Raw genomic sequence first — 22,765 nt, 5'->3', positions numbered from 1 at the left:
GCTTGACACCCAGTCCTGAACATTCATTGGAAGGACTGATGCTGAAGCTGAAACTCCAATACTTTGGCCACCTGATGTGAAGAACTGACTCATTGGAAATGATGCTGGGAAAGATCGAAAGTAGAAGAAGGGGACAACAGAGGATGAGATGGTTGGATGGCATCACCGACATGATGGACATGAGTTTGATTAGGCTCTGGGAGTTGGTGATGGACAGGGAAGCCATGTGTGCTGCAGTCCATAGGGTCACAAAATGTTGGACATGACTGAGTGACTGAACTGAACTATTTTCTAGACTTCAGAAAACTTCTCCCTTCTGGGGTGCAATTGGAGGGGTAGGCTAATCTTATCCTTGTTCTTCTTCCCCATATCTTAGGTTTATTTGGGAGGTAGATTTAAGAAAGTCCATATTGGACTTCTCTGGTAGCCCAGTGACTGAGATTCTACCTGCCAATGCAGGGGACACGGGTTTGGTCCCTGATCCGGGAAGATTCCACAGCTACTAGTAGTGCACCAAGACCACCGAGCCCGTGTGCCCGACAGCCCGTGCGCCACAACGAGAAGCCACCCAATGGGAAGCCCGCAAATTGTGATGCAGAGTAGCCCTGCTCACCGCAACCAGAGAAAGCTCATGTGTGGCCACGAAGACCCAGCACAGACACCTCCGAAAAGAATGTTCATATTCTTTCTAAATCTCAAGATATACCAGAAACTTGTTTAACTTATATGCAGAGTACATCATGAGAAACGCTGGGCTGGAGGAAGCACAAGCTGGAATCAAGATTTCCGGGAGAAATATCAATAACCTCAGATATGCAGATGACACCACCCTTATGGCAGAAAGTGAAGAGGAACTCAAAAGCCTCTTGATGAAAGTGAAAGAGGAGAGTGAAAAAGTTGGCTTAAAGCTCATTATTCAGAAAACTAAGATCATGGCATCTGGTCCCATCACTTCATGGCAAATAGATGGGGAAGCAGTGGAAACAGGGAGAGATTTTTTTTTGGGGGGGGGGGGGCTCCAAAATCACTGCAGATGGTGACTGCAGCCATGAAATTAAAAGACGCTTACTCCTTGGAAGGAAAGTTATGACCAAACTAGACAGCATATTAAAAAGTAGAGACATTACTTTGCCAACAAAGGTCCATCTAGTCAAGGCTATGGTTTTTCCAGTAGTCATGTATGGATGTGAGAGTTGGACTATAAAGAAAGCTGAGCACCGAAGAATTAATGCTTTTGAACTGTGGTGTTGGAGAAGACTCTTGAGAGTCCCTTGGACTGCAAGGAGATCCAACCAGTCCATCCTAAAGGAGATCAGTCCTGGGTATTCATTGGAAGGTCTGATGTTGAACCTGAAACTCCAATACTTTGGCCACCTGATGTGAACAGCAGACTCATTTGAAAAGACCCTAATGCTGGGTAAGATTGAGGGCAGGAGGAGAAGGGGACGACAGAGGATGAGATGGTTGGGTGGCATCACGGACTCAATGGACATGAGTTTGGGTGGGCTCTGGGAGCTGGTGTTGGACAGGGAGGCCTGGCGTGCTGCAGCTCATGGGGTCAAAAAGAGTCAGATATGACTGAGCAACTGAACTGAACCAGAAACTTGAAAACCCACTTCTGTAATTCTTAAATAATTTAATTTCTCTCATCCAGACTTTAATTGCCTCATTTGCATATGAAAACTTTTCTTTGGGATACATGCCTTGCTTCTTTGACTAAAATACTCTTTTATTCTTGAAAGAGAAGAACTGAAATTAAAGTCCCTAAGTGGCATCCAACCCCATGGACTGTAGCCCACCAGGCTCCTCTGTCCATGGGATTCTCCAGGCAAGAGTACTGGAATGGGTTGCCATGCCCTCCTTCCGACCCAGGGATCGAACCCATGTCTCTTATGTCTCCTGCATTGGCAGATGGGTTCTTTACCACTAGCACCACCTGGGAGCCAGATGACCCCTAGCACAGAGTCTGGTATTTAGGAAGGAATCAGTGAGTGAGTGTTAGAAGAATCCATTTTGGCTAAGGAAGGGTCAACCTACCAAAAGATGGCAGTATCTGCTGCCTCTGCCCCAGCAAGGATGCCCCGACACTGCCACACTTCTGTTGCTTTGCGCTGGCCACAGACCTTCGTCAGCCCAAGGCTGTCAAATTCACTTCGATTTTGGCCTCGACTGGGACTTCATGCTTTCAGAAAAATTTCCCCCACTGCCTTTCACTTGAGATCCCTGGCAGGGATGGTTCTCCCATTCTGCACGCCCAGCTCACTGAGTGGGCACAGAGAAATGGGAGAAAGCTTGGGAAAGGAAAAAAAAAAACTCAACTCAGTCTAAACCTTGGGAAATCTACCAGGGTCTGCATCTCTTTAAAAACTATACACAGACATTTCTGGTCGAAGTGAAACCATGCTTGTCACAGAGGACTGGAGACAGCAAATGAAGCCTTAGTCATACACAGTTAGTTTCAAACTTATGTTGCCGCTCACAGGGAGAAATCAATGTACAGTATATTAAAAACAATCACCGCGGCCCTTAAATGATCCAATAGTTTAGCTTTGAATGCATTCAAGCTAATGGGGGCTTTAATGGCTTCTGACAGATCATTCCATTGATCAAGAGGCATGTATGAAATAACGCTGCCTACTAAACTCTGTTTTGATTTTGAGAAAAGAAAACTAAACGTCCATGGTAAACAGGGCTTGATTGTTCAGTGTTCACCAAGAGCCCTCTCGGCCTGACCCTGGTCGGGAGCAGAGGCGGGAAGGACAATGGGAATCCTATATACCTGGCTTGCCTCTCTCTGGGCTCTAATCAAGGGGTAATCAACTGGAAATCTCTGTCTGAAGAGCTGAGGGGCGGGGGCGGGGGCGGGGGTGGGAGGGTGACCAGGGGTACCGTTCTCTGAGTTGGATGAGTTACGAGCTGGAGCTCGAGTTGCCCTGAGAAATTGACTCAGCCCTTTTGGGGCTCCGAGGTTGGTAGGTTAACTGCACTTGCTCCAAAGTGGAAAAACTCAATTCCCTGTTTGAAAAGATAAAAAGCATTCTAAGCTGGGAATGGCCAATTTGCAAAGTAACAAATGAATGTCTGCTCTCTGTATCTATGTGTCCCGAGGACCCAAGATTATTTTAGCAAGGACTGAACAGTTCTTCACTCTGGAAAGGTGTTTTCTCGGGGTTCATGGTGTCTGAAGAAGTTTTAAAAGTGGCCTTACCAGTATTTTTCAAGACTGTTTTTGTGAAAGTGCAGCCAAGCTCTGGCTGTTTGCTGTGGCCTCAAAAGGGAGTTTTTTTGTGACCTCAAAAGGTCACTAAGTGTCAAACTGGCTTTGCCTGATCAGAAGTGATAAACGTACACAAACTCTTCCATTACGCATGCAAATGAAACTGATCTCACAAAATAAATAATAATAATCCTCCTTCTTTGGATTTGCCTAGGGCTTTGGTATTCACAGGCTTCCCTGGTGGCTGAGACAGTAAAGAATCCGCTGGCAATGCAGCAGATCTGGGTTTGATCCCTGGGTCAGGAAGATATCCTGGAGAAGGGAATGGCAACCCACTCCAGTATTCTTGCCTAGGAAATCCTATGGACAGAGGAGCCTGATGAGCTACAGTCTGTGGGATCACAAAGAGTCGAACACGACTGAGCAACTAACATTTGGTATTGACAAGGTCCTTCTAAACATTATCTCTGGCGGGAGAGGTGCTGGCCTCATAGCGCTGGTGAACTTTCCTGTCGGTTTCCTGTATATCCTCTGGCTCTGTCTCAGAAGCTGGGAAGGGCAAGCAGGGTACCTTTGAGACCTCAGCACAACCAAAGGGTGGCTAACATATGGTCTCTGTTGAATATTGAATATGAGAGCCGGAATCCGCTTCCTGTAGCAGTCATTAACCAAGCAGTCTGGGATGGTCTCCAGCACACCAAGTCCGGAACCACTGGGCTTTTCCTAAACTTCCCGGAAAATGGCCTTCACCTTTTGGTCCCCATCTGTGGCAGCGCTGTCCTAAGCCAGCACTTCCCATCCCTCAGCAGGAAGCTACAGCACTTTACCAGATTAAAAACAACAGGAAAACCCGCATGCTAGAAGCACTTATTTGTATTGGTGCCATGTTTAGTCAGTGGCTTTTGTAAAATTGATGAATTTTGTCTAAAGGCAAGTGCAGACAGGCAAACAGATCTGTATCTGCTGTTATCCATTTAGCTTGACACACATGTGCAGCGGAACTATTTTACCTCAATTCTTTCAGGACTGATGAAAAGAAAATGCAAGCAAAAGTCACGAACTGCATCATTGGAAAAGAATCACTGAATCTAATGCTGGGAGTTAATTAATGCTTCCTTCCCCTGGCAAGAGACAGACCCTGGTACTTAGACATTCAGAGTCAATAAACAATTGTTGAACACAGATCATCTATTAAAAGGTGATGGCGAGAATTTTTAAAGCAGATCTAAAATTGCAAGGGGGTGACCTAATCCCGTTGTAGTAATGGGGAGTATGAGGGAATCATTTTTCAGAGCATCTCATTTATAAAAAGGTCCACACCATCTGCTGAGAGAAAAAGAAAAAAAGTGGAAGCTGGGAGAGGAAAATGGGATAGAATGGGATGGTAACATATTATTCTGATACTAAGTAGGAGACTAGTGTGAACCACTATGGTGGCAGGATGGTTTAAACAGCTAGGCGTTATAGAAACAAAGACTGGATCACAGGGAGGTCAAGGGATTTGCCCCAGTCATGAAGCTACAACTGTTATCACAAGAAACTGGGATCATAATTATTAGAGCTGGCATGTCACTGAAGACCCAGCCAGGGCTGGAGGCATGCTGTATGCACATCAACATCTTAATCTTCACGACAACCTCAGGTGGTAGATATACTACAATTGTTCCCATTTTGCAGATAAGAAAACAAAGGTTTGAAAGGGAGGCTAGCCTTAGGAATACACACAGAATTAGGACCCTGCAACCAAAAGACTCTCCTGACATCCAGGAATCAGAAGATTCTGAAAATCTGATCCATGGTAACCGGATACAGAGCAGGGGTGTGCAATCATGGGAAGAGGATCTGGGGGCTCCCTGTGAGCCAGTCTTTGTTTTTGTAACACCTAACTGGTTGGGCTGTCCTGTCACCCCAGTGGTTCACGCTGTATCTCCTACTTAGTTCCAGAACGATATGTTACCATCACATGTGATACCGAGATAACAGGCTTCCCAGGTGCAAAGTGGTAAAGACCCTGCCGGCCAATGCAAGAGACTCAAGAGACATGGGTTTGATCCTTGGGTTGGGAAGATCCCCTGGAGGAGGGCATGGCAACCTACTTCAGTATTCTCGCCTGGAGAATCCCATGGACAGAGGAGCCTGGCGGGCTACAGCCCATGGGGTCGCAAAGAGTTGGACATGACCGTGATTGCATAACAACCTGGATAATTTTAATAGACTGTATTGCCTTGACAGGTTATGGGGAGAAAGGAAGGGGATGGGCTGAAGATTGGTGGGTCAGCCCTGTTCAGGAGTAAGGCTGGGGTGAGGCTACAGCACAGGGTCTGGGGGTGGGACTTGGGTAATCGAGAGAGCCAGGTGTACCCCTTTTCCCGATAATCCCTACAACCAGCCCCGCAGATGCAGCAGCAGCCACGGGAGCCCTGGGCATCGTGCAGGAAGTCATCCCTGGCTGCCTGCTCCTTCCTCCCCCTCCCCTGCTTCTCCCCTTCCTCACCCCAGCCTCTCAGAGCTGCCCGGCTCTCCCTGCAGCCACAATCATTACAACACTCCTGGGCCTTCCCTCCCCCTTTATGGTTGTCAAATTGATTTCACCACTGCCATACCTATGGCTCCCAATGAAACTTAATTAAAAATACCATTTAATCACAAAGTAACAAAGGCAAACTGGATGAACGGCATTACCACTTCAGCGCATTTTAATCCGCACTGCTCCTCGGTCCTTCTCAATCTGTTTGGATGAGAATTGCCTTTTCAAATAAGAACCCCCACCCCCTGCCCCGTCTTCCATGGGCTTGCCTCTGACAGATCTCCAAAATAAACAGTATTTAGCATGGCATAGATCCAAATGTATGCAATTTGCCCAGTGGTAAAAATCAGCCTTAACTAGATCAGGAAAGAAAAAAAAATGTTGCTTTCCAAAATACTTTCCCTCGAAATATACACCAAAAAACTACTGAACGTGGTGTGTCCATTTAATAGGGTGATGGAATCATTTCTAGCACACCTCGGTTTGGTTAGTGATGGATTTGGAAGCTTATTACTAAAATTGTGTCACAAGCCATGCCATGACCACCCCCTCCTTCTCTCTAGTGAACTCCCCTGAGCAGAGGCTGCCTGTGAAAGAGGGGGGGCAGAGTGGACACAAAGTTGTGGGTGCTGCTGGAAGTGAAGCAACAGGAGGATGGGGTGCCACCTCATGCTCTTGGAGGAGCTGGCAGGACATCTTCTCCACCTGGCCCTAGGAATAGGGAAATTCCTGGTTAGAAAGCCGTGCCTTCAGACTGAGACCCTTCGGAATCCAGAGAGCAACCAGGCAATGATCTGGAAGCGTGAGACTTTCACACCAATGACCCCCACCCACCTGCATAGAGCCTTCCGTGTTTCTTGGGCACTTGAGAATCACATTCAAACGCTGGTCCCGCCTCCGCCCTACCTGCATCTCCTTCCCTCCTTGGCCTTGTTTCTTTGCTTCAGCCATCGTGGTGCTTTCTCTTCCTTGATCTTCCCACTCTAAGCACCTTCCAGCCTCAGGGCCTTTGTACCTGCTGTTCCCTTTCCTGGGAAGCTCTTCCCTCATCACGCCCTTTCCTGGACTTCCTAAGCCAAGTTATCCTTCCTCAGTCCCCAGCTATGCTCTGTCCCCTTGCCTTATGGGTTTCCATCCTGGTATTGAAAATGATTGGAAACCATCGTGTTGTTTATTTGCAGGCTGACTGTTTCCCCACTATAGAGTTAAGTTCCTACTGGGGTTACCACATCCCCCACTCCTGCATGGGGGTCGGTACACGGGAGCCCTTGGAAGGCAGGGACCTCCTTGGATGTCCAGGGTTCACCACGCCCCTGAGGTGCAGTAGGTGGTCAAGAAACATCTGTGGGAGGGAAAGTCAGTAGCATCTTAGCAGAAAGGGACCTATCTCTTCAGATAACTTTCTGATGATAGCTGGGACCAGGGGATGGGGAAGCCTTACAGGTAGCAGTGACAACTGCTGGCTAAAGGTGGAACCAGGGCAAAGCTTCCTCCCCGCCCCCACTACCCACATGGCCCATGTCCCCAGAAAAGTCCTTCAGTAGTTCACGGGGGAGGAGCAGGAACTGAGTTGATTGTCAGCTTAGTGTCCCCAGCCACCCCTTTTTTTAATCATTTCTTGCCCTTCCCCCTTCTACCTGTCTGAAACCTACCCTACCCCTCTCCGAGAGCAAGCGTAGGTAATCCTCAAACACACTGGGCTCAAGCTCATTGAAAGCCACCACTTCTTCTGAGAAAACATGATCTCACCTTTTGGATTCACTCCTGGAAGTGCTTTGGAGAAGGCAATGGCAACTCACTCCAGTACTCTTGCCTGGAGAATCCCAGGGACGGAGGAGCCTGGCGGGCTGCCGTCTATGGGGTCGCACGGAGTCGGACATGACTGAAGCGACTTAGCAGCAGCTGGAAGTGGTTTCTCCAACACTGGCTGTTTCCCCACCTGAAAGACCCTGAGCACACTCTTCACTTGCTACCCCACCGCCCCGCCCCGCCCCGCCCCCGCCGGGCCCAGGAAGCATGCTCACCTGCCCCTGTGAGAGGAGAAACAGAGCAGGCATTCTCTCGGTTTCTTATCTCATCCTTTCAATATTTTTATTGTTTATGCGTGTTTTATGATGTACATGGCATATTAGTACAAGCAGTCCACAACAATAGCTGGATAGTAATACACACATATGGGGGTAAGCACGCAACGTTATTATTTATTTCTACTCTACGGGTGCAAGCAAGCAGGTGCTGACGTGAAGCGGTAAAGATGGTCAGATTCACAATAAATGGTAACTGGGAGTGACGGCGGCCATGGAGGGTTCAGGCCCCACCTAAGAGGATGCTACCTAGCTCTCTGCCATGTCAGGATGGAGGCTGCTGGGTGCTCTGAATTTTAAAGAGGACGCACACAACTTTATGTTATATGAAATCTTCCATTTTTAAATACTGGCTCCTCATGAACTATGACAAGGAACAAACATTCTGGGGGGTGAAATAAAACAGGAGGCGATATGGTCCCGAGGCTGCCCTGCACACCCTGCCTCCATGATTTCATTTCATCTTTCCCGCAACCGTAAGAGGGAGCACTTCATCTTTTACTGATGAGGAGACTGAGGCTTAAGGGCATCAGGGAACTCATCTAAGATTTGAGAGTCTCAAGATGGTGAAACCCCATCTGCCTTGTGTGATGTGATCTCTCTGAGGTTAACTCTGTAGAAATGAGCCCAAACCTTGAACCGGTGAGATTCTGATGGCGGGAGAGTTTAGTTCTCAGGGTACCTCTGAATGGGTGAAAAAGCTCCTCGGCTTCCCGAATACTGCAGATGACAAGAGAAAGCGACAGGCTGGGGAGAGGGGCTGACTAATCTTGTGATTTCTGGGGCCACCATAGGGTGAAAGCCAGGCCCGAAAGCGAGAGGTGGGTTCATGGCATCATGAGACAAACTGGCACCAAGATTGAGGAAGGGAGGGGAAGATGCCTACAGCAGGTCAGCTTACTGATATATAATATTTTACTAATATTTGCTGCATGTTTAACTACGTACCAGAGATTGTTCTAAATCTGTAACTAGATTATTCATTTCATCTTCACCTTGGGAATCGGTGTGCCTGTAGTATCCCCATTATACAGATGAGGAAACCGAGGCACAGTCACATGTCAAAGATCACAAGCCAGTGGGCATTTGCATCTAGGCACTCGAAAACCAAAAGCCCAAGTTCTAACCTCTTTCTCATCTCTCTGGTGCTCCTGCATCACCAGGATGGGGCACTAGGGTTCTTCAAGCCTCAATTCTAGCCATTATGTGTGAATGGGGGAATTAAAGGAAAACAAATACGTAGTGTGTTGGTTAAATCCAAGAAGCGATGTAAATAGAGTTCTGTCTCTTTCATTAGATCAGGGTAACTTCCTAAAGACAAGATGTCAGTTTTATTTTAATCTTCAACACTGCTCTCTTCCTGTGTGCAGAGTACAGGGCTCACAACCTTGGCTGCCTTAGAGAAGGGAAAGAGGCTCCTTTCCAACGAGGCATTGCTCTTCTCATTTATTTTGCAGGTGGGGAGAGCAGCTACAGAGAACTGGAAGACTGACTCTCTCGCTCTCAAACTTTTGACAGAAGTATCGTCTAGGAGGGCTTTCTACAAAGATGAAAACGTTCTGTGTCCAATACAGTAGTCTCTAGCCACACCTGGGCTACTAAGCACTTGAAATGTGGCTCGTGCAACTGAAGAACTGAATTTTTAATTACAATTAAAATGGAATTTAAATGGTAGAAGCCCCATCTACCTAGTGGCTACCATATTGGACCACAGAGACTCTGAAGGATGTGTTGAGAAAATGGGCTAAACGTCTCTAAATTTGATCTTCTCCTCCATGACTGGAGAGATCCCCTGTAGGGACTCTGCAAAGGCTTGGGAAAGAGCAAAGTAGGTTAGGTTCTGCCAAAGGCCAGGTTCACCCTGGTCACTCCCCAGGCCTCAGGAGTGGAATAGCTTGCATTAAAAATCCAAGTGGGGAATAGTTTTTTGTTTTTTTTTGGGGGGGGTATTATATTTTTGGGGTATTTTTAATTTAATACCAAATCACTATAACACTGTGTCATTTTCAAACATTTTAATCTTCATGGGTTCCACTCCCTAATTGTTCCCAACTGGAAACAATCTCCAAGGCCATTCTCTATCATCTCAACAGTTTCTACAATCTCAAGGCCAAGTCTACCCCATACCGCCCTTGCCTAAGCCCACGACAGGGTTGGAGAAGAGGAACTGAAAATAGCCTTTCCTCCTCCACCTGAGGACTGCGCTCTGCCTCTAGGGCCTGGTTTCCAGAAGCAGACCTCTGAGTTCAGAAACGATCTCTGTGAGATCAAATGGCAGAGGCATCGAAGGATCACCCTTTTCCCAGTACGGCCGGCATTCTGGCTTCTGATCAGCAGGTAAAGTTCGGGCAATTCGAGACTGGCACCTGGAAAAGTAAGAATAGGCAGTTAATTCCCAGGAAGAAAAGACTGCAAGACCCATACTCAGGCAACCTGGGGCAACCTTGGCAATCCACTGTGATGGTGGTGATGAGGAGGAAGGAAAAATGAGTTTGGGAGGCAGAAAGCAGGTGTGTTTTTAAGAAGGAAGAACTGTTCTTGATGAGGCTGGAACTTCTTTATTTCAATTCCCAGATTTGTATTATCTCTCAAGAGCTTTGTAGAAGCCAATCATGGCGGGGAAATTCAGTTACTCTGCCTTTAAAATGGTGAATTATTTTTTCATTATCTCGACTGTTATTTAAAGTATGTGATTAAACCATTATCAGATTTAAATGTTTGTGGGATTTCCATGTATTACTAGATTACTGGGAAAGATTAAATTGAATTTACTGCATTAAAACATCCAAGAATAGATTAAACAATATTACAGACTGGGATTGACTTCGGAGATCCTGGAGATTTACAAGTGTCCCAGCTTGCTGTGCTCGGAAAAAGGCACTCCAAGGAGAGACCGATTTATAAGGATATATGCAAATAGAGGTTAATAATCATTTCCACTGATGAATAGGTGGGGAAAACTTCCACAAAATTAAATTAAGAGGCTAGCAAGAGTGACTCCCTAAGGAAAACACTTAAATCACGGTTTTTATTAAATGGATTATTCATCAATAGTAGAGAAATTAATTATCATATGCAACTAAATTATAGCCTCGGAGGAAAAAAGTTGGGGCCACATTGTCACACCTTGGCAGGCAGCTACCTCTCCAAGAGACCAGCTTACTGGAAATTGATCTGGGAAAACTCGGTGGCTTTGGCTTTATATATCCGAGAAATGAGGATCAGAGAGAAGAAAACACAGATTGCAATAAGAAACGAACAATTTCTCTGTTCTCTTGGAGTACGTGGCGGGGACAGTGCGTGCCCCCAAAAAGAATTACTCTTGAGTACATCTGGGAGAGTTGCCTGGTCCTCTCCCACGCCACCCCCACCTTCTCGGCCTACCCTCTAAATCAATTAAAAAAGTGGCCCTACCCATCCATCATGTGCCTTCCGTGTAGGACTAACTATGAAGAGATCAAAGAATGGACCATCCCGACCCTATTTCCAAGCCTTGATGGCTGAGAAGGCTCCTAACTAAAAGACATCTTCTCCTCTGGGGAATTATTAATGGTGAGGGGATCCCCATGGGAAAACATACTTCAACTTTACACCTATTTTCTCGGGTGGTTAATTGCTCCACCGGCATTCTGTGCACTCAATCCGTCGTACATTACACATAACATTCCAATATATCTTCGGCTCTCCGCATCGGGCCCTGATAATAGCGTCTGTTAACATGCACTAAGTACTATTATGTAGCACATCACTTCATAAATAATAAGATTAGCTGACCTCAGGGCCCCAAGAAGAGTAATGTGTTTAAATGTTCTCATTATTTATTTAAAACAAGAATTAAAGCAACAGAAGCTGCTTTTGACAATCCTCTTAGCATAAATATTAAACTGTTTGCACTGATAAGCCCACACAGCACCGAAGAACAGAGGCTGTTCTACAGACTACTTAATAATAATAGGTGTTTGAGACGCTGCCGCTCACTTCAGTTCTAGAGATATAGTCTCTAAATCACATGAAAGGGATGGGGGAGAAATTAATATTCAAGGGAAGCTGCGACTAATTACAAAGGAACTCTGCGAAGCTTTTTAAATTGCGCTGTCTCTCGGCCTCGGAATCAGAGAGTAAGGCTCAATTTACCAGAGAGGGAGAGTTATTCCAAATTGAGCACTTCCATCTCACGGCAGGGAAATGATCTCTGCACACATTATCCTGGTTGGCAGATTAAAGGGCTCTGATAAGTGCTGATCCACCTCGGCTGGTGTAAGGTTTGTCCAAAGTCAATAGAGATGCTTTTTCATCTGTCAAATGGGTTTGGCCCCCTCATTTTGAGAAAGTATTGGAAATATGAACACCTCCTGCAGACGTTTGCTGACACTGTATTGCACATGTCCAAAGCCCAGCCAGTTTTCTTCTGGGTGAAGTGGCTCTGATTTTCTACTATTGTTCTTCTGATGGAAGGGCTGACTGACGTGGGGACTACCTCCTTCTCATGCTGGCCCTGAGAGGCTAGGAGCTGTGTATACTCACTGCCTCCCTCTGGACTAGAGACAGAACCCCTTGCTGGGGCTCTTTAGGGCCTTAATCTAGATCTTTCAAGATCACTGTTTTTAAATATTCATTTATTCATTTATTTGGCTGTGTTGGGTCTTGGTTGCAGCACTCAAGATCTTCACTGCGTCATGTGGGATATTTCACTGCAGGGCAAGGACCCTCTAGTTGTGGCCACGGGCTCCAGTAGTTTAGAGTTCATTAATTTAGGGTTTAGTTGCTCCGAGGCACGTGGGATCTTAGTTCCCTGACCAGAGAACAAACCTGCATCCTGTGCACTGGGCCACCAGGGAAGTCCCCTCAAGAGCCTTTAAAGAGCTTCCTTTAGGGACTTCCTGGTGGTCCAGTGGCTCAGACTCCACGCTCTCCATGCAGGGGACCCGAGTTCGACCCTTGGTCGGGGAACTAGATTCCACATGCCACACTAAGAGTTTGCAAGCCGCAAAACAAAAACATAACTCTTCCTTTAATGCTCAGCGCTCCTTGCCAGTTTGTCAGTGACCATGACTGGGCTCCGCAGAGGGCGTGCTGTTGAGGTCATGTATCCACCTACAAGAAGGACAGTCAGCTCTGACTCAAATCATACCGTCTGCTTCAACACCATGCCAGATACTGGGACTGAAAAAGAAAGGCTTGAGAATGACCTGAAGGCATATTTTCTTGTACTATGCTTAGTCATTCAGTTGCGTCTGACTCTTTGTGATCCCATGGACTGTAGTCCACCAGCCTCCTCTGTCCATGGGGATTCTCCAGGCAAGAATACTGGTGAGTTGCCACGTCCTCCTCCAGGCGATCTTCCTACCCAGGGATCAAACCCACGTCTCTCCCGTTTCAGGTGGATTCTTTACCGTCTGAGCCACCAGGGAAGCCCAAGAATACTGGAGCAGGTAGCTTATCCCTTCTCCAGGGCATCTTCCTGACCTAGGAATTGAACCAGGTCTCCTGCATTGCGGGTGGATTCTTTACCAGCTGAGCTCCCAAGGAAGCCCCTGCTCAAACCACGCATTCAGTCTCCCTCCCATCCTAATTTCCTAAGACAGGGAAGCACAGTGGTGAAGGTGTCCTCTGGACACGCGGTACCGCCGCTTCCCTGGGGCCTGACATCTTGAGTATCCTAAACTCACCAAACCTCAGTTGCTCACTTGTCACATGAGAATAATGATGACAACAATGATAGTACCTTACGTATGGGCTTGTTGTGAAAGTTATAGGGATTAACACATGTGAAGTTCTTAGCACACCGCCTGGCACATTATTACTAAATACTATGGGAGGCCTGGCGTGCTGTGATTCATGGGGTCGCAAAGAGTCAGACACGACTGAGCGACCAAACTGAACTGAACTTTCACTATTGTTACTTCTCCTGCCAGTAGTGAACTGGTGTCTCCAGTGACGACAGGAGATGCCAACGAGGGGGCTGCCTGTTGCTCCTCTGACCGTCCCCTCCCTTCAACGAACTGAGCAGGGTGGCCTCTGGATTGGCTCTTTGCGGGGGAAACTGGAGAGCCAGAGCAACTCTTTCTGGCTTGAATCAGATGAAGCCTGAGGCTGAATCCGAGCACAATGTGACATTCCAGGATGCCAAGGCTTATGTATGCAAGCTGCTGCAACTCTCCAGTGACAGGCTAAACTACTGAGACGCAGAAAAGACATAGCGGTTGCTCCTGAAGACCCAGAATTCTTAATAGGCACTGGCGTTGGACTACTTCAGTGGCAGCTATTTCAGGCTGACTTGGCATTTCCAGGAAACGAAGTTGGATGGTTTCTCAGCGTGCATACTCTGTGGTTCTCACGAAATCAAGGGGCCCTGAGTTCTCTTAAGCAATGATTTAGGAATCCTTACAGTGGTGGACATTGGCTGTCTGGTGTCTATTCCCATCTTTGCCACAAAGAAGATTCTAATTTTCCTATGGGGAATTTGTCCCGTCCCTATGCTTGGCCATGTGGTTTGAGTGGAATTGGTTCCATCTCTTACAGACATGACTTCCCTGGTGGCTCAGAGAGTAAAAGCGTCTGCCTACAACTCAGGAGACCCGGGTTTGATCCCTGGGTTGGGAAGATCCCCTGGAGAAGGAAATGGCAACCCGGTCCAGTACTCTTGCCCTGAAAATCCCATGGACGGAGGAGCCTGGTAGGCTACCGTCCATGGGGTCGAGAAGAGTCAGACACCACTGAGCGACTTCAGTTTCTTTTCTTACAGACAGAGGAGAGAAGCTAAATAGTAAGAAACTCAAGCTAAACAGCAAAAAACTCAGCTCAACAGTAAGAAAGTTACAGTTTCCCCTTTCCACCTTGTACTCTCTACTCCTATCCTTAAGAAAAAAATCCTCTTTTGAATGCTTTGGATTAACAAATAAACTTAGATCTACTTAGAAAAGAAAGAAAGTGATGTCGCTCAGTTGTGTCTGACTCTTTGCGACCCCGTGGACTGTAGCCCATCAGGATCCTCCATCTAAGGGATTTTTCAGGCAAGAATACTGGAGTGGGTTGCCATTTCCTTCTCCAGGGGATCTTCCCGACCTGTGTCTCCTGCACTGCGGGCAGATTCTTTACCATCTGAGCCACCAGGGAAGCCTTGGTGGCTTTCATTTTCACTTAGAAAACCCTGCTCCTTTTATGGAGCATTGCCAGGGGAGCAGAGGAAAATGACATATACATCATCTCTCTCCCTCCGAAAATCACGTTATTTCAATTCAAAGGACTCTATAAGCCACCCTCAAAACTCCTGCTACTGAGGAAGAGTTCTCCCTGAATGACCTAGTGACGAAACAGGAAGCAGCTGAAAGGTGTCCCGTTGGCTGGTCTGTGAGCCGACTGTCCAGAGGTCCCCTCCTCGTCCCCGCCCACAGGTGTAACTCATGCAGGGCCCCACTGCTCGCTGATTTCCCCCAGGGCTACACTTCCATCTGGATCATCAGGACGGCAGCTACATTAGGGAGCACTGGTCACCATGCTGAAATTAACCACTTTAGCTAAAGTGTGTGTTAATTATGGGTATGCAAGCAGTCAATAAAAGGTTAATGCAAGAGTCAGAGGATAAATTTCTTCCCTTATTGCATCACTTCACAGACTAAATGACTAACATTATACTTTGTGTTTTTAATCAATAGGTTTTACAGTAATGTGCTGGCCATTGATTTTAAGAAAACATGTACGGTCTTCCTCCTCGTCCTTAAATTTTGCGACAAATAAAGAAGGACAGGTAACATTTCCATTAAGTATGCTTGATGAAATGACAAGATTTTGGGACAAATGGCTCCTGCTAAAAGATGGACTGGGATAAAGCAAGCATAAAAAAAAAAAAAAAGAAAGAAAGAAGTACCAGAAACTAGAACTTAATGGATTAAATATTACCAAGCACAGGCCTTGAGGAGACAAGGAAAACAAACTCCTAAGAGAGAATTCTTTAATGTGAAAGAAGAGAGTAACTCCTGATAAAGTAAGTACATTCTGCATGTTGTTTGAGCATCCTGAAGAATCTTAACCCGCAGCACTGATTTCACAATAACCTGAGAGAGGAAGAGGTTGGCATTTGAACCATGTTTCACAAGAGAGCTGCCTCATGCAAGGTTAATTCAGTGGCAGGTGGGAGAGCAGGGGATGGGCAGACCTGGGACATTTGGTAGGCTACCCTTTCTACCATGTTCCATCTTTCTCATGGATTCCCATTTGGACCAAAATGGGCCCTATCCCCTGATTCCTTGGCTATTCCTGCCAAATTCTGGTATTCAGGAGATTCCAAACCATTTCAGGGGAACGAAAGGAGCAAAATGTTTTCGTCATGTTTCTACAAAAATAATTACAGCAAATGAACTGATAAAACTTTCTTCTCTTCATTCCAATGACTTTGAGGTTCTCAGAGCATAAGTATCTTTTGTCTATAGATGTAAAAGATACACCTTCATCTTCTGACAGAGCTTTCTTTTCTTTTGGCTGTGCTTTGTGGCATGTGGGATCTTAGTTCCCCAAACAGGAATCGAACGCATGCTCCCTGCGGTGGGAGTGTGAAGTATTTACCACTGGGCCACCAGAAAAGTCCCACTCCTTTATCTTTTAAGAGCCTAAACTACTTCTAATTATACAGTTATCCGCGGGTATAGACAGTCACCCCCAGGTATATAGAGTCATCCCCCAGTATTTTTGGGGAATTGATTCCAGAATCCCCTGCTTGGGTACCAAAATCCATGGATGCTCATATCCCTTTCAGCTGGCCCTCTGTATCCTCAGGTTATGTATCCAGATACAGAGGTCTGACTGTATATTTATTTATTAAAAATCCATGTATCAGGGAATCTTCTTAGTTCAAATCTATTCAAGGGTCAACTGTATTCCTGGGGTGACCCTGAGAAAAATTTCTTGACCTCTTAGTTTCCTCAACTGCCGTGTGAAGTCTGTGTTTCCCTGCTTCACTGGACTAGGTGAAGATAAAAATTAAACAATGTACATAAAGTCCTTTAAAATATGTAGACTGCTGCACAAATGTTGAATTACACCTCCATAGTCTGTTCCAACTTCCCAGGTGGCTCAGCGGTACAGAATCTGCCTGCCAAGAAGGAGACACAGGTTTGATCCCTGCGTTGGGAAGATCCCCTGGATAATGAAACAGCAACCCACTCCAGTATACTTGCCTGGCAAATGCCATGGACAGAGGAGCCTAGCAGGCTACAGTCCATGGGGTTGCAAAAGAGTTGGACACGACTTAGCGACTAAACAACAGTAACAGCCCTTTCCAATGTGATACAAGTTCTATTTTTAAAATACAGCTCAGGCAACATTGGCTGGGAGGCCTGTAACGCTTTAAAATGTGTGGGAAAAAAATGAATAAACTATGTGTATCCAGACAATGAAACATATTGTAGCCGTTAAAAAGAAAGCATTAAAAAAAAAAAAAAAAGCTAGTGTGAAAGACATCACACTTTTAAAGACTAGAACAATTTGGACTCACAGCGTCATCAGAAAATAACCAAGGACTAAAAAAAGTACACTCTTCTCCAAGTCCAAGTTTTTTCCTGGAATTTTCATTCATGCTGAGGAGCTGACCGTCCTTCTGATTCACATCAAACAGAAGCCTTTTTCAGGATATTGGCCACATCAGAATATATTCATTCCCTCAAACAGTGTCAACCAGCACCAAAGTTGAAGAGGCTTCACTCAAGTAGAAAATCCTGACGTGTCACATCAAATCGATTAATACATTTAACCTGCAAAACCCAACTGCCAGGACCAGCGTGCAAAAAGTAGGAAATAACAATGTAAAGGAGTAATAATTTCTTCAGTGGCTTCTACGCTTTGGATGGAGCTCAGATCAATCCGGGACCTTGACTGCTCTCTGTTCTTAGTCTCCCCAGGCCCAGTAGAATAGAAACATCTCGCCAGGCAGAGTAATCCCAGTGTTTAAAGACAAGCAGTACTTTACGTGTGGGCTTCCTTGGTGGCTCAGTGGTAAAGAATCCGCCTGCAATGTGGAAGATGCGGGTTCAATCCTTGGGTGAGAATCCCAGGGACGGGGGAGCCTGGTGGGCTGCCGTCTATGGAGTCACACAGACATGACTGAAGCGACTTAGCAGCAGCAGCAGCAGGAAGATCCCCTGGAGGAGGAAATGGCAACCCACTCCAGTATTCTTGCCTGGAGAATCCCATGGATGGAGCCTGGCGGGCTACAGTCCATGGGGTTGTGAAGAGTCAGACATGACCTAGTGAGTAAACAACAACTCTGATCCTATACTATTCTCTCATTGGGAGGGGATGGGAATAACCCAAGCAAAGCCCAGCTGCTGTAAATATTAACAGCTGTTTCCCACACTTGTTTGGAACTCAAACATTACATTTTCTATGTTAACAGTGGTTCTCATAGTTCCTAATTCTTCACCTCAACACCAGTATTACCTATAATTTCTCTGAAATATAATATTAATATATTAAGTAGCCCAGTAACCATAAATAGCAGGGTGTCAAGAGTTCCAACCTGGGATCCAAAAAGAAATTTCCTTTGACCAGGGTTTCCGGTCCACCTGGTGTATGGAACCAAGGCTTTGTCCCACTCTGGATCACTGAAAGAGCCCATGTGACCTGTGGCAAAGGCTCCACCAAAGAAGAGCAGCACTGGGGTGAGGGATACGGTGCTCAGATAGTACCTCCAAGAGGTCAGGAGAGGAAAAGGCAAGGTCCCAAGACCTCTTGCTGGTATAAAAATCAGGGATGCTTTTTGGCAATGGAGTGGCTTGCTGAGCCATTTAATAGGCCTTAAAGGCATCTCTGTTCTTTCTTTCAGGGCCCAGGAGGACGGCACATGCTTTTCCCTTCTACAGTACAATCTGCTGCCTCCTCTAGGGCTTCCTCCCAACCCACACGACTACACTGTGTAATCCTGCCATCTCCTTACCCATCTGCCCTTACGAGGTTTTTCAGAGATTCTGTTGCTATGGGAGATCCTATAAAGAATTTCTATTTCATGCTTCTGCTTCCCTGATGACATCTCCTCTCAGAACAAAGGAATAGTAATAATAGTAATAGAAACATTAAACATAGCCAGTCATATACACTGGGCTTCCCTGGTGGCTCAGATGGTAAAGAATCTGCCTGCAGTGTGGGAGATGTGGGTTCGATCCCTGGGTCGGGAAGATCGCCTGGAGAAGGGAACGGCAAAGAGTCGGACATGACTGAGCGACTAACACACACACAATCATATACACTAAGCATCAGGCACTGTGAAAAGTGAAAGTGAGAGTCACTCAGTTGTGTCCGACTCTTTGCGACCCAATGGACTCTACAGTCCATGGAATTCTCCAGGCCAGAATACTGGAGCAGATAGCCGTTCCCTTCTTCAGGGGATCTTCCCGACCCAGGGATCGAACCCACATCTCCCACACTGCAGGCAGATTCTTTACGATCTGAGCCACCAGGGAAGCCCAGACACTGTATAAGTCTTCTCATTAAATGCATGTTCTTGAACAGAAGTGGAGGTACAGAAGATCAACTAACTTTTCCAAGCTTTCACAGCTCAAGAAAGGACAGAGTCGGGATTTGGCAAAATTGTCTGATTCCTAATCTCCAGTTCTTTGTAATATTCCAAAATATAGACATCAAAAGAATAATTTTGGATCCTGGTTTTAAAAAGTTTCCTGAAGGCACCTGGCCCCAAGCTAGACTCCCTAGAGGAAGGTCCTGTTGATGTGAATTTCTGCATGTGACTCTTCAGACTTCGCCAGTCTGCAAAAACACACATCATCTTAACCTGCCACGAAGGACCACAAAAATGCTGAAGGTCATATGTGGGGCGGGGAGGGGACACAAGGGTTTCTTTGGGTCCATAGAGAACTCACATTAAATTCATCTCCATTTCAGAGGATACCAGACTTAGCATTGGTTCCTGTAGACCTGCAGCTTGGCCCCCTAAGCAGGCAACTGGTGACTTCTCAGGGTCCAGCACAGAGAACAGGCCTCCTGGACTCCTTCCCCTTACTCCAGGGACTCCGGCAGGCTCGTGGAACCACTTAATATGTGAGACTGCTTGGCCCACCACTGGGGTGTAAGCCCAGGAGGCGGAGGGTAGAAAACAATTTTATCCCCAGCTTCATTTGTCGGCTTGTCAGTTACATAATGAGAGTGATGAATGGGCTACCTTGACAGCTGAACGTTTAGGAGCTGCTGACCTTTGATCTCTGGTCACATGATAGGGTCATCTGAAACTGGCATGACTTCTACCTGGCTGAGGGTAACAATATAAAGGTCAAATCGGCTGGACGATTATATGAATCAGGTCTGAGGCAGCTTGGTTAGGAGTTTTAAGAGAGGCCGGGTTGGGTTCCCCAGCACACAAAGCTATGGAACCACTGCAGAACTGTGCTCAACAAAAGATATACAATTTCAAAGCAGTCTAGAGTAACTTTCCTTGCAAGGGAATAGAATGAACTCATTATTTTTAAAGGGCAACAATGAAAACAAACACTTTGGAAGAAAATATATTCTGCCAGTGATTCTGCCATTGGGAGGGAAAGCATACAGCCCTATGACTTAATGAGTGATATTAATGCTATACCTGCAACATGGCAGAAGGTCTGATTTGATGCAATTACTGGAACAAAATCCCCACAGGGTAGTATCAAGCCCTCCTTTCAGCCATAGAATACGGTCTCTCCTCCATCCTCTGTCAGCACCGTACCCCACAAAAGGCCATGATTGACAAAAGATAACCCTTTCCAAATTTCACGACTTCCCCCGTTGCCTGAAACTTAAGTAAAGTTTGCATGGGACAGTCTCAAACTTCAGAAAGCTCCCAGAATAACTTACGATCAGAAATTCAAGACAGCTGTGATTTTCAGATGCACTGTAACATTTTAAAAAAAATGTTTCTTCTTGCAAACCTGAAGATTTTTGCTTTTTGACTATTCGGTTAAATTCCATTTACTTAGAATCAGATAATAGCCGTCACAGAGAAAATGAATATAGTTATGAAAATGAAAGCTAAGGGGTCAAAGCCGTTGATTTTCAGGATCTAGAAACTTCAAAACCCATGGAAGCAGCAGACATTACAGAGGAATCTGGTTTACATCAAGAGCTTATTTCCTACAAAGGATTTTTCCCTGCAAAGTCAAAGACCGACAGACAGACGGCCACTGCCACATAACCCGCTCATACTCTTGAGAGATGAGCAAAGCAAAGGACAATGGCTTACAGCATAAAAGGCCAGCTGTTCTGACTCTGGAATGCTCATTTGAGTTGTAAGCTGTGAAATAAATTTGAGTTGATGGTTCTCCCATCTGCTCACCTGTCAGTCTCTTTCCACTGGGCTGCTGTTCTTAGAAATACTTGCGAGTAACCTGCTTAATTGGTTTTTGGAGGCCGAGAAGCATCTCCCAAGTTTATTTTAACCTTATACCGAACGTGAGGCTAACTGGGCCTTTGTTCCTCTTCTCTCCTTTAAGAACATTCGTTAATAGGTCGAGAGCACTCACACAGAAAACTCGGTGGAGCCCCAAACCAACAGTGGGCAGGGGAAGGCTGTCCAAATGTGGAGTGAGAAAATGGCGGGCTGAAACAGAGTGCCAATTGATGAAGGATATCCCATGGACAGGGGAGCCCGGCGGGCTAGAGTCCATGGGGTCAGAAAGTGTCGGACATGCCTGAGTGACTAACACACACACATCCCAGTCTTTTGATGAATCTATGCTCTGCACCCATTTAAGAGCTGAGTCCTGGTGCTTCCTGGTGGTCCAGTGGTTAAAGATTTGGCCTTCCAATGCAGAGGGTGCGGGTTCTATCCTTGGTTGGGGAGCTAAGATCCCACATACCTTACACCCCAAAAAATAAAATATAAGACAGGAGCAAAACAAATTCAACAAAGAATTAAAAAAAACAAAAACGGAGTCCAAGTCAAAATTCTTACAATGGTCCTTAAGTCCCTACATGACCTACCCCTTCCCCACCCCTACTCCTGGTCTCTCCTTCCATTTGTCCCATTATTCACTTTGATCCAGTCCTACTGGCTTATTTCTTCTTCCTTCAACAGGCAAAGAACACTCTCAGGTATTTAAATCTGCTGTTTCTTCAGCTTTGAAAACTCTTTCCCTAAAATATCCATGTGGCTCGTTCCCCTGTTCCTTCAGGTCATCGATTAAACATAATCCAATGACCAAGGCCTTCCTAGATTGCCCTACGGAAGACAGCAGCTTCTCCCCTTCCTCCATATCCAACCCCATGCTCCCCTCTCCCCGTCTTCTTTTCCTGCCCCATTTTTTGCTCCACAACACTTGATACCGTGTGTGTATGTGTGTATGTGTGTGTGTGTGTGTAAGCTCTCTGAAGGCAGGAATTTCTGTTTTACTCATTGCTGTATCCTCCGAGCCTAAAGCAGAGTTTGGCACATTGTAGCTACAATAAATGGGCTTTCCCAGGCAGCTCAGTGGTAAACAATCCACCTGCTAATGCAGGAGATGCAGGAGATGCGGGTTTGATTCCTGGGTTGGGAATAGACCCTGGAGGAGGAAAGGGCAGCCACAGTAAATAGGGTTGGGACGCACAGATGATGGAAAGCAACTTGCATCGTGGGAACTTCCAAGTGTACAAAGATGAACTCATCTCTCTGTGAGAGCACCCATTTTATGATGAAGACAGTAAAAGTACAAGGCACAATCAGAGGAGGAATAATGAGAATATCTTATTACCCACGGACAAGGAGGATGAGAGGGTAGGACAAAATATTGGTCTGGAAATTCAAGACCCAGCTCTACCACTAACCTATCCTGAGACCGTGGGCAAAACCTTGACTTTCTGGCCACTGGTACTCAGATCTGTAAAATGAAGGGCTGGGTTAGACAATCCCTAAGGTTCTTCCCATCTTTAAAAAAATTGGGATTTGATATAAAAATCTATTTAACGATATTTACTTTATTT

At 46.0% G+C, this 22,765-nt stretch overlaps 1 protein-coding gene and 1 long non-coding RNA gene across 12 annotated transcripts in view; both read right to left on the bottom strand.

The window, feature by feature from the left end:
* Window positions 1-4,428: 4,428 nt before the first annotated feature.
* On the bottom strand, window positions 4,429-7,697 carry LOC147353228 (uncharacterized). The gene is made up of 2 exons (XR_015145485.1): window positions 7,494-7,697; window positions 4,429-6,455 (listed from the first exon to the last, which is right to left on the bottom strand). It is a non-coding gene; the product is annotated as an uncharacterized LOC147353228 (long non-coding RNA).
* A 2,131-nt stretch (window positions 7,698-9,828) lies between these two features.
* The window catches only part of FTO (FTO alpha-ketoglutarate dependent dioxygenase), a 422,958-nt gene continuing 410,021 nt past the window's right edge, over window positions 9,829-22,765 (bottom strand). For all 11 annotated transcript variants that reach the window (XM_086350693.1, XM_086350688.1, XM_086350689.1 and 8 more), the window contains one exon: window positions 9,829-10,194. Coding sequence is in view for 5 of the 11 variants with exons in the window: in XM_086350688.1 (XP_086206814.1) it covers window positions 10,041-10,194 (154 nt within the window). In the remaining 6 variants the exon portion in view is untranslated. The remainder of the gene's footprint in view (window positions 10,195-22,765) is intronic.

The sequence above is a fragment of the Bos grunniens genome, chromosome 18 (assembly GCF_055505025.1).
Source record: "Bos grunniens cultivar Pamir isolate PY7600 chromosome 18, Bosgru_T2T1.0, whole genome shotgun sequence".
In the NCBI taxonomy this organism is placed as follows: Eukaryota; Metazoa; Chordata; class Mammalia; order Artiodactyla; family Bovidae; genus Bos; species Bos grunniens.
The sequence above is the reverse complement of the archived record's forward strand: the minus strand, read 5'-3'. Positions and strand labels throughout refer to the sequence as shown.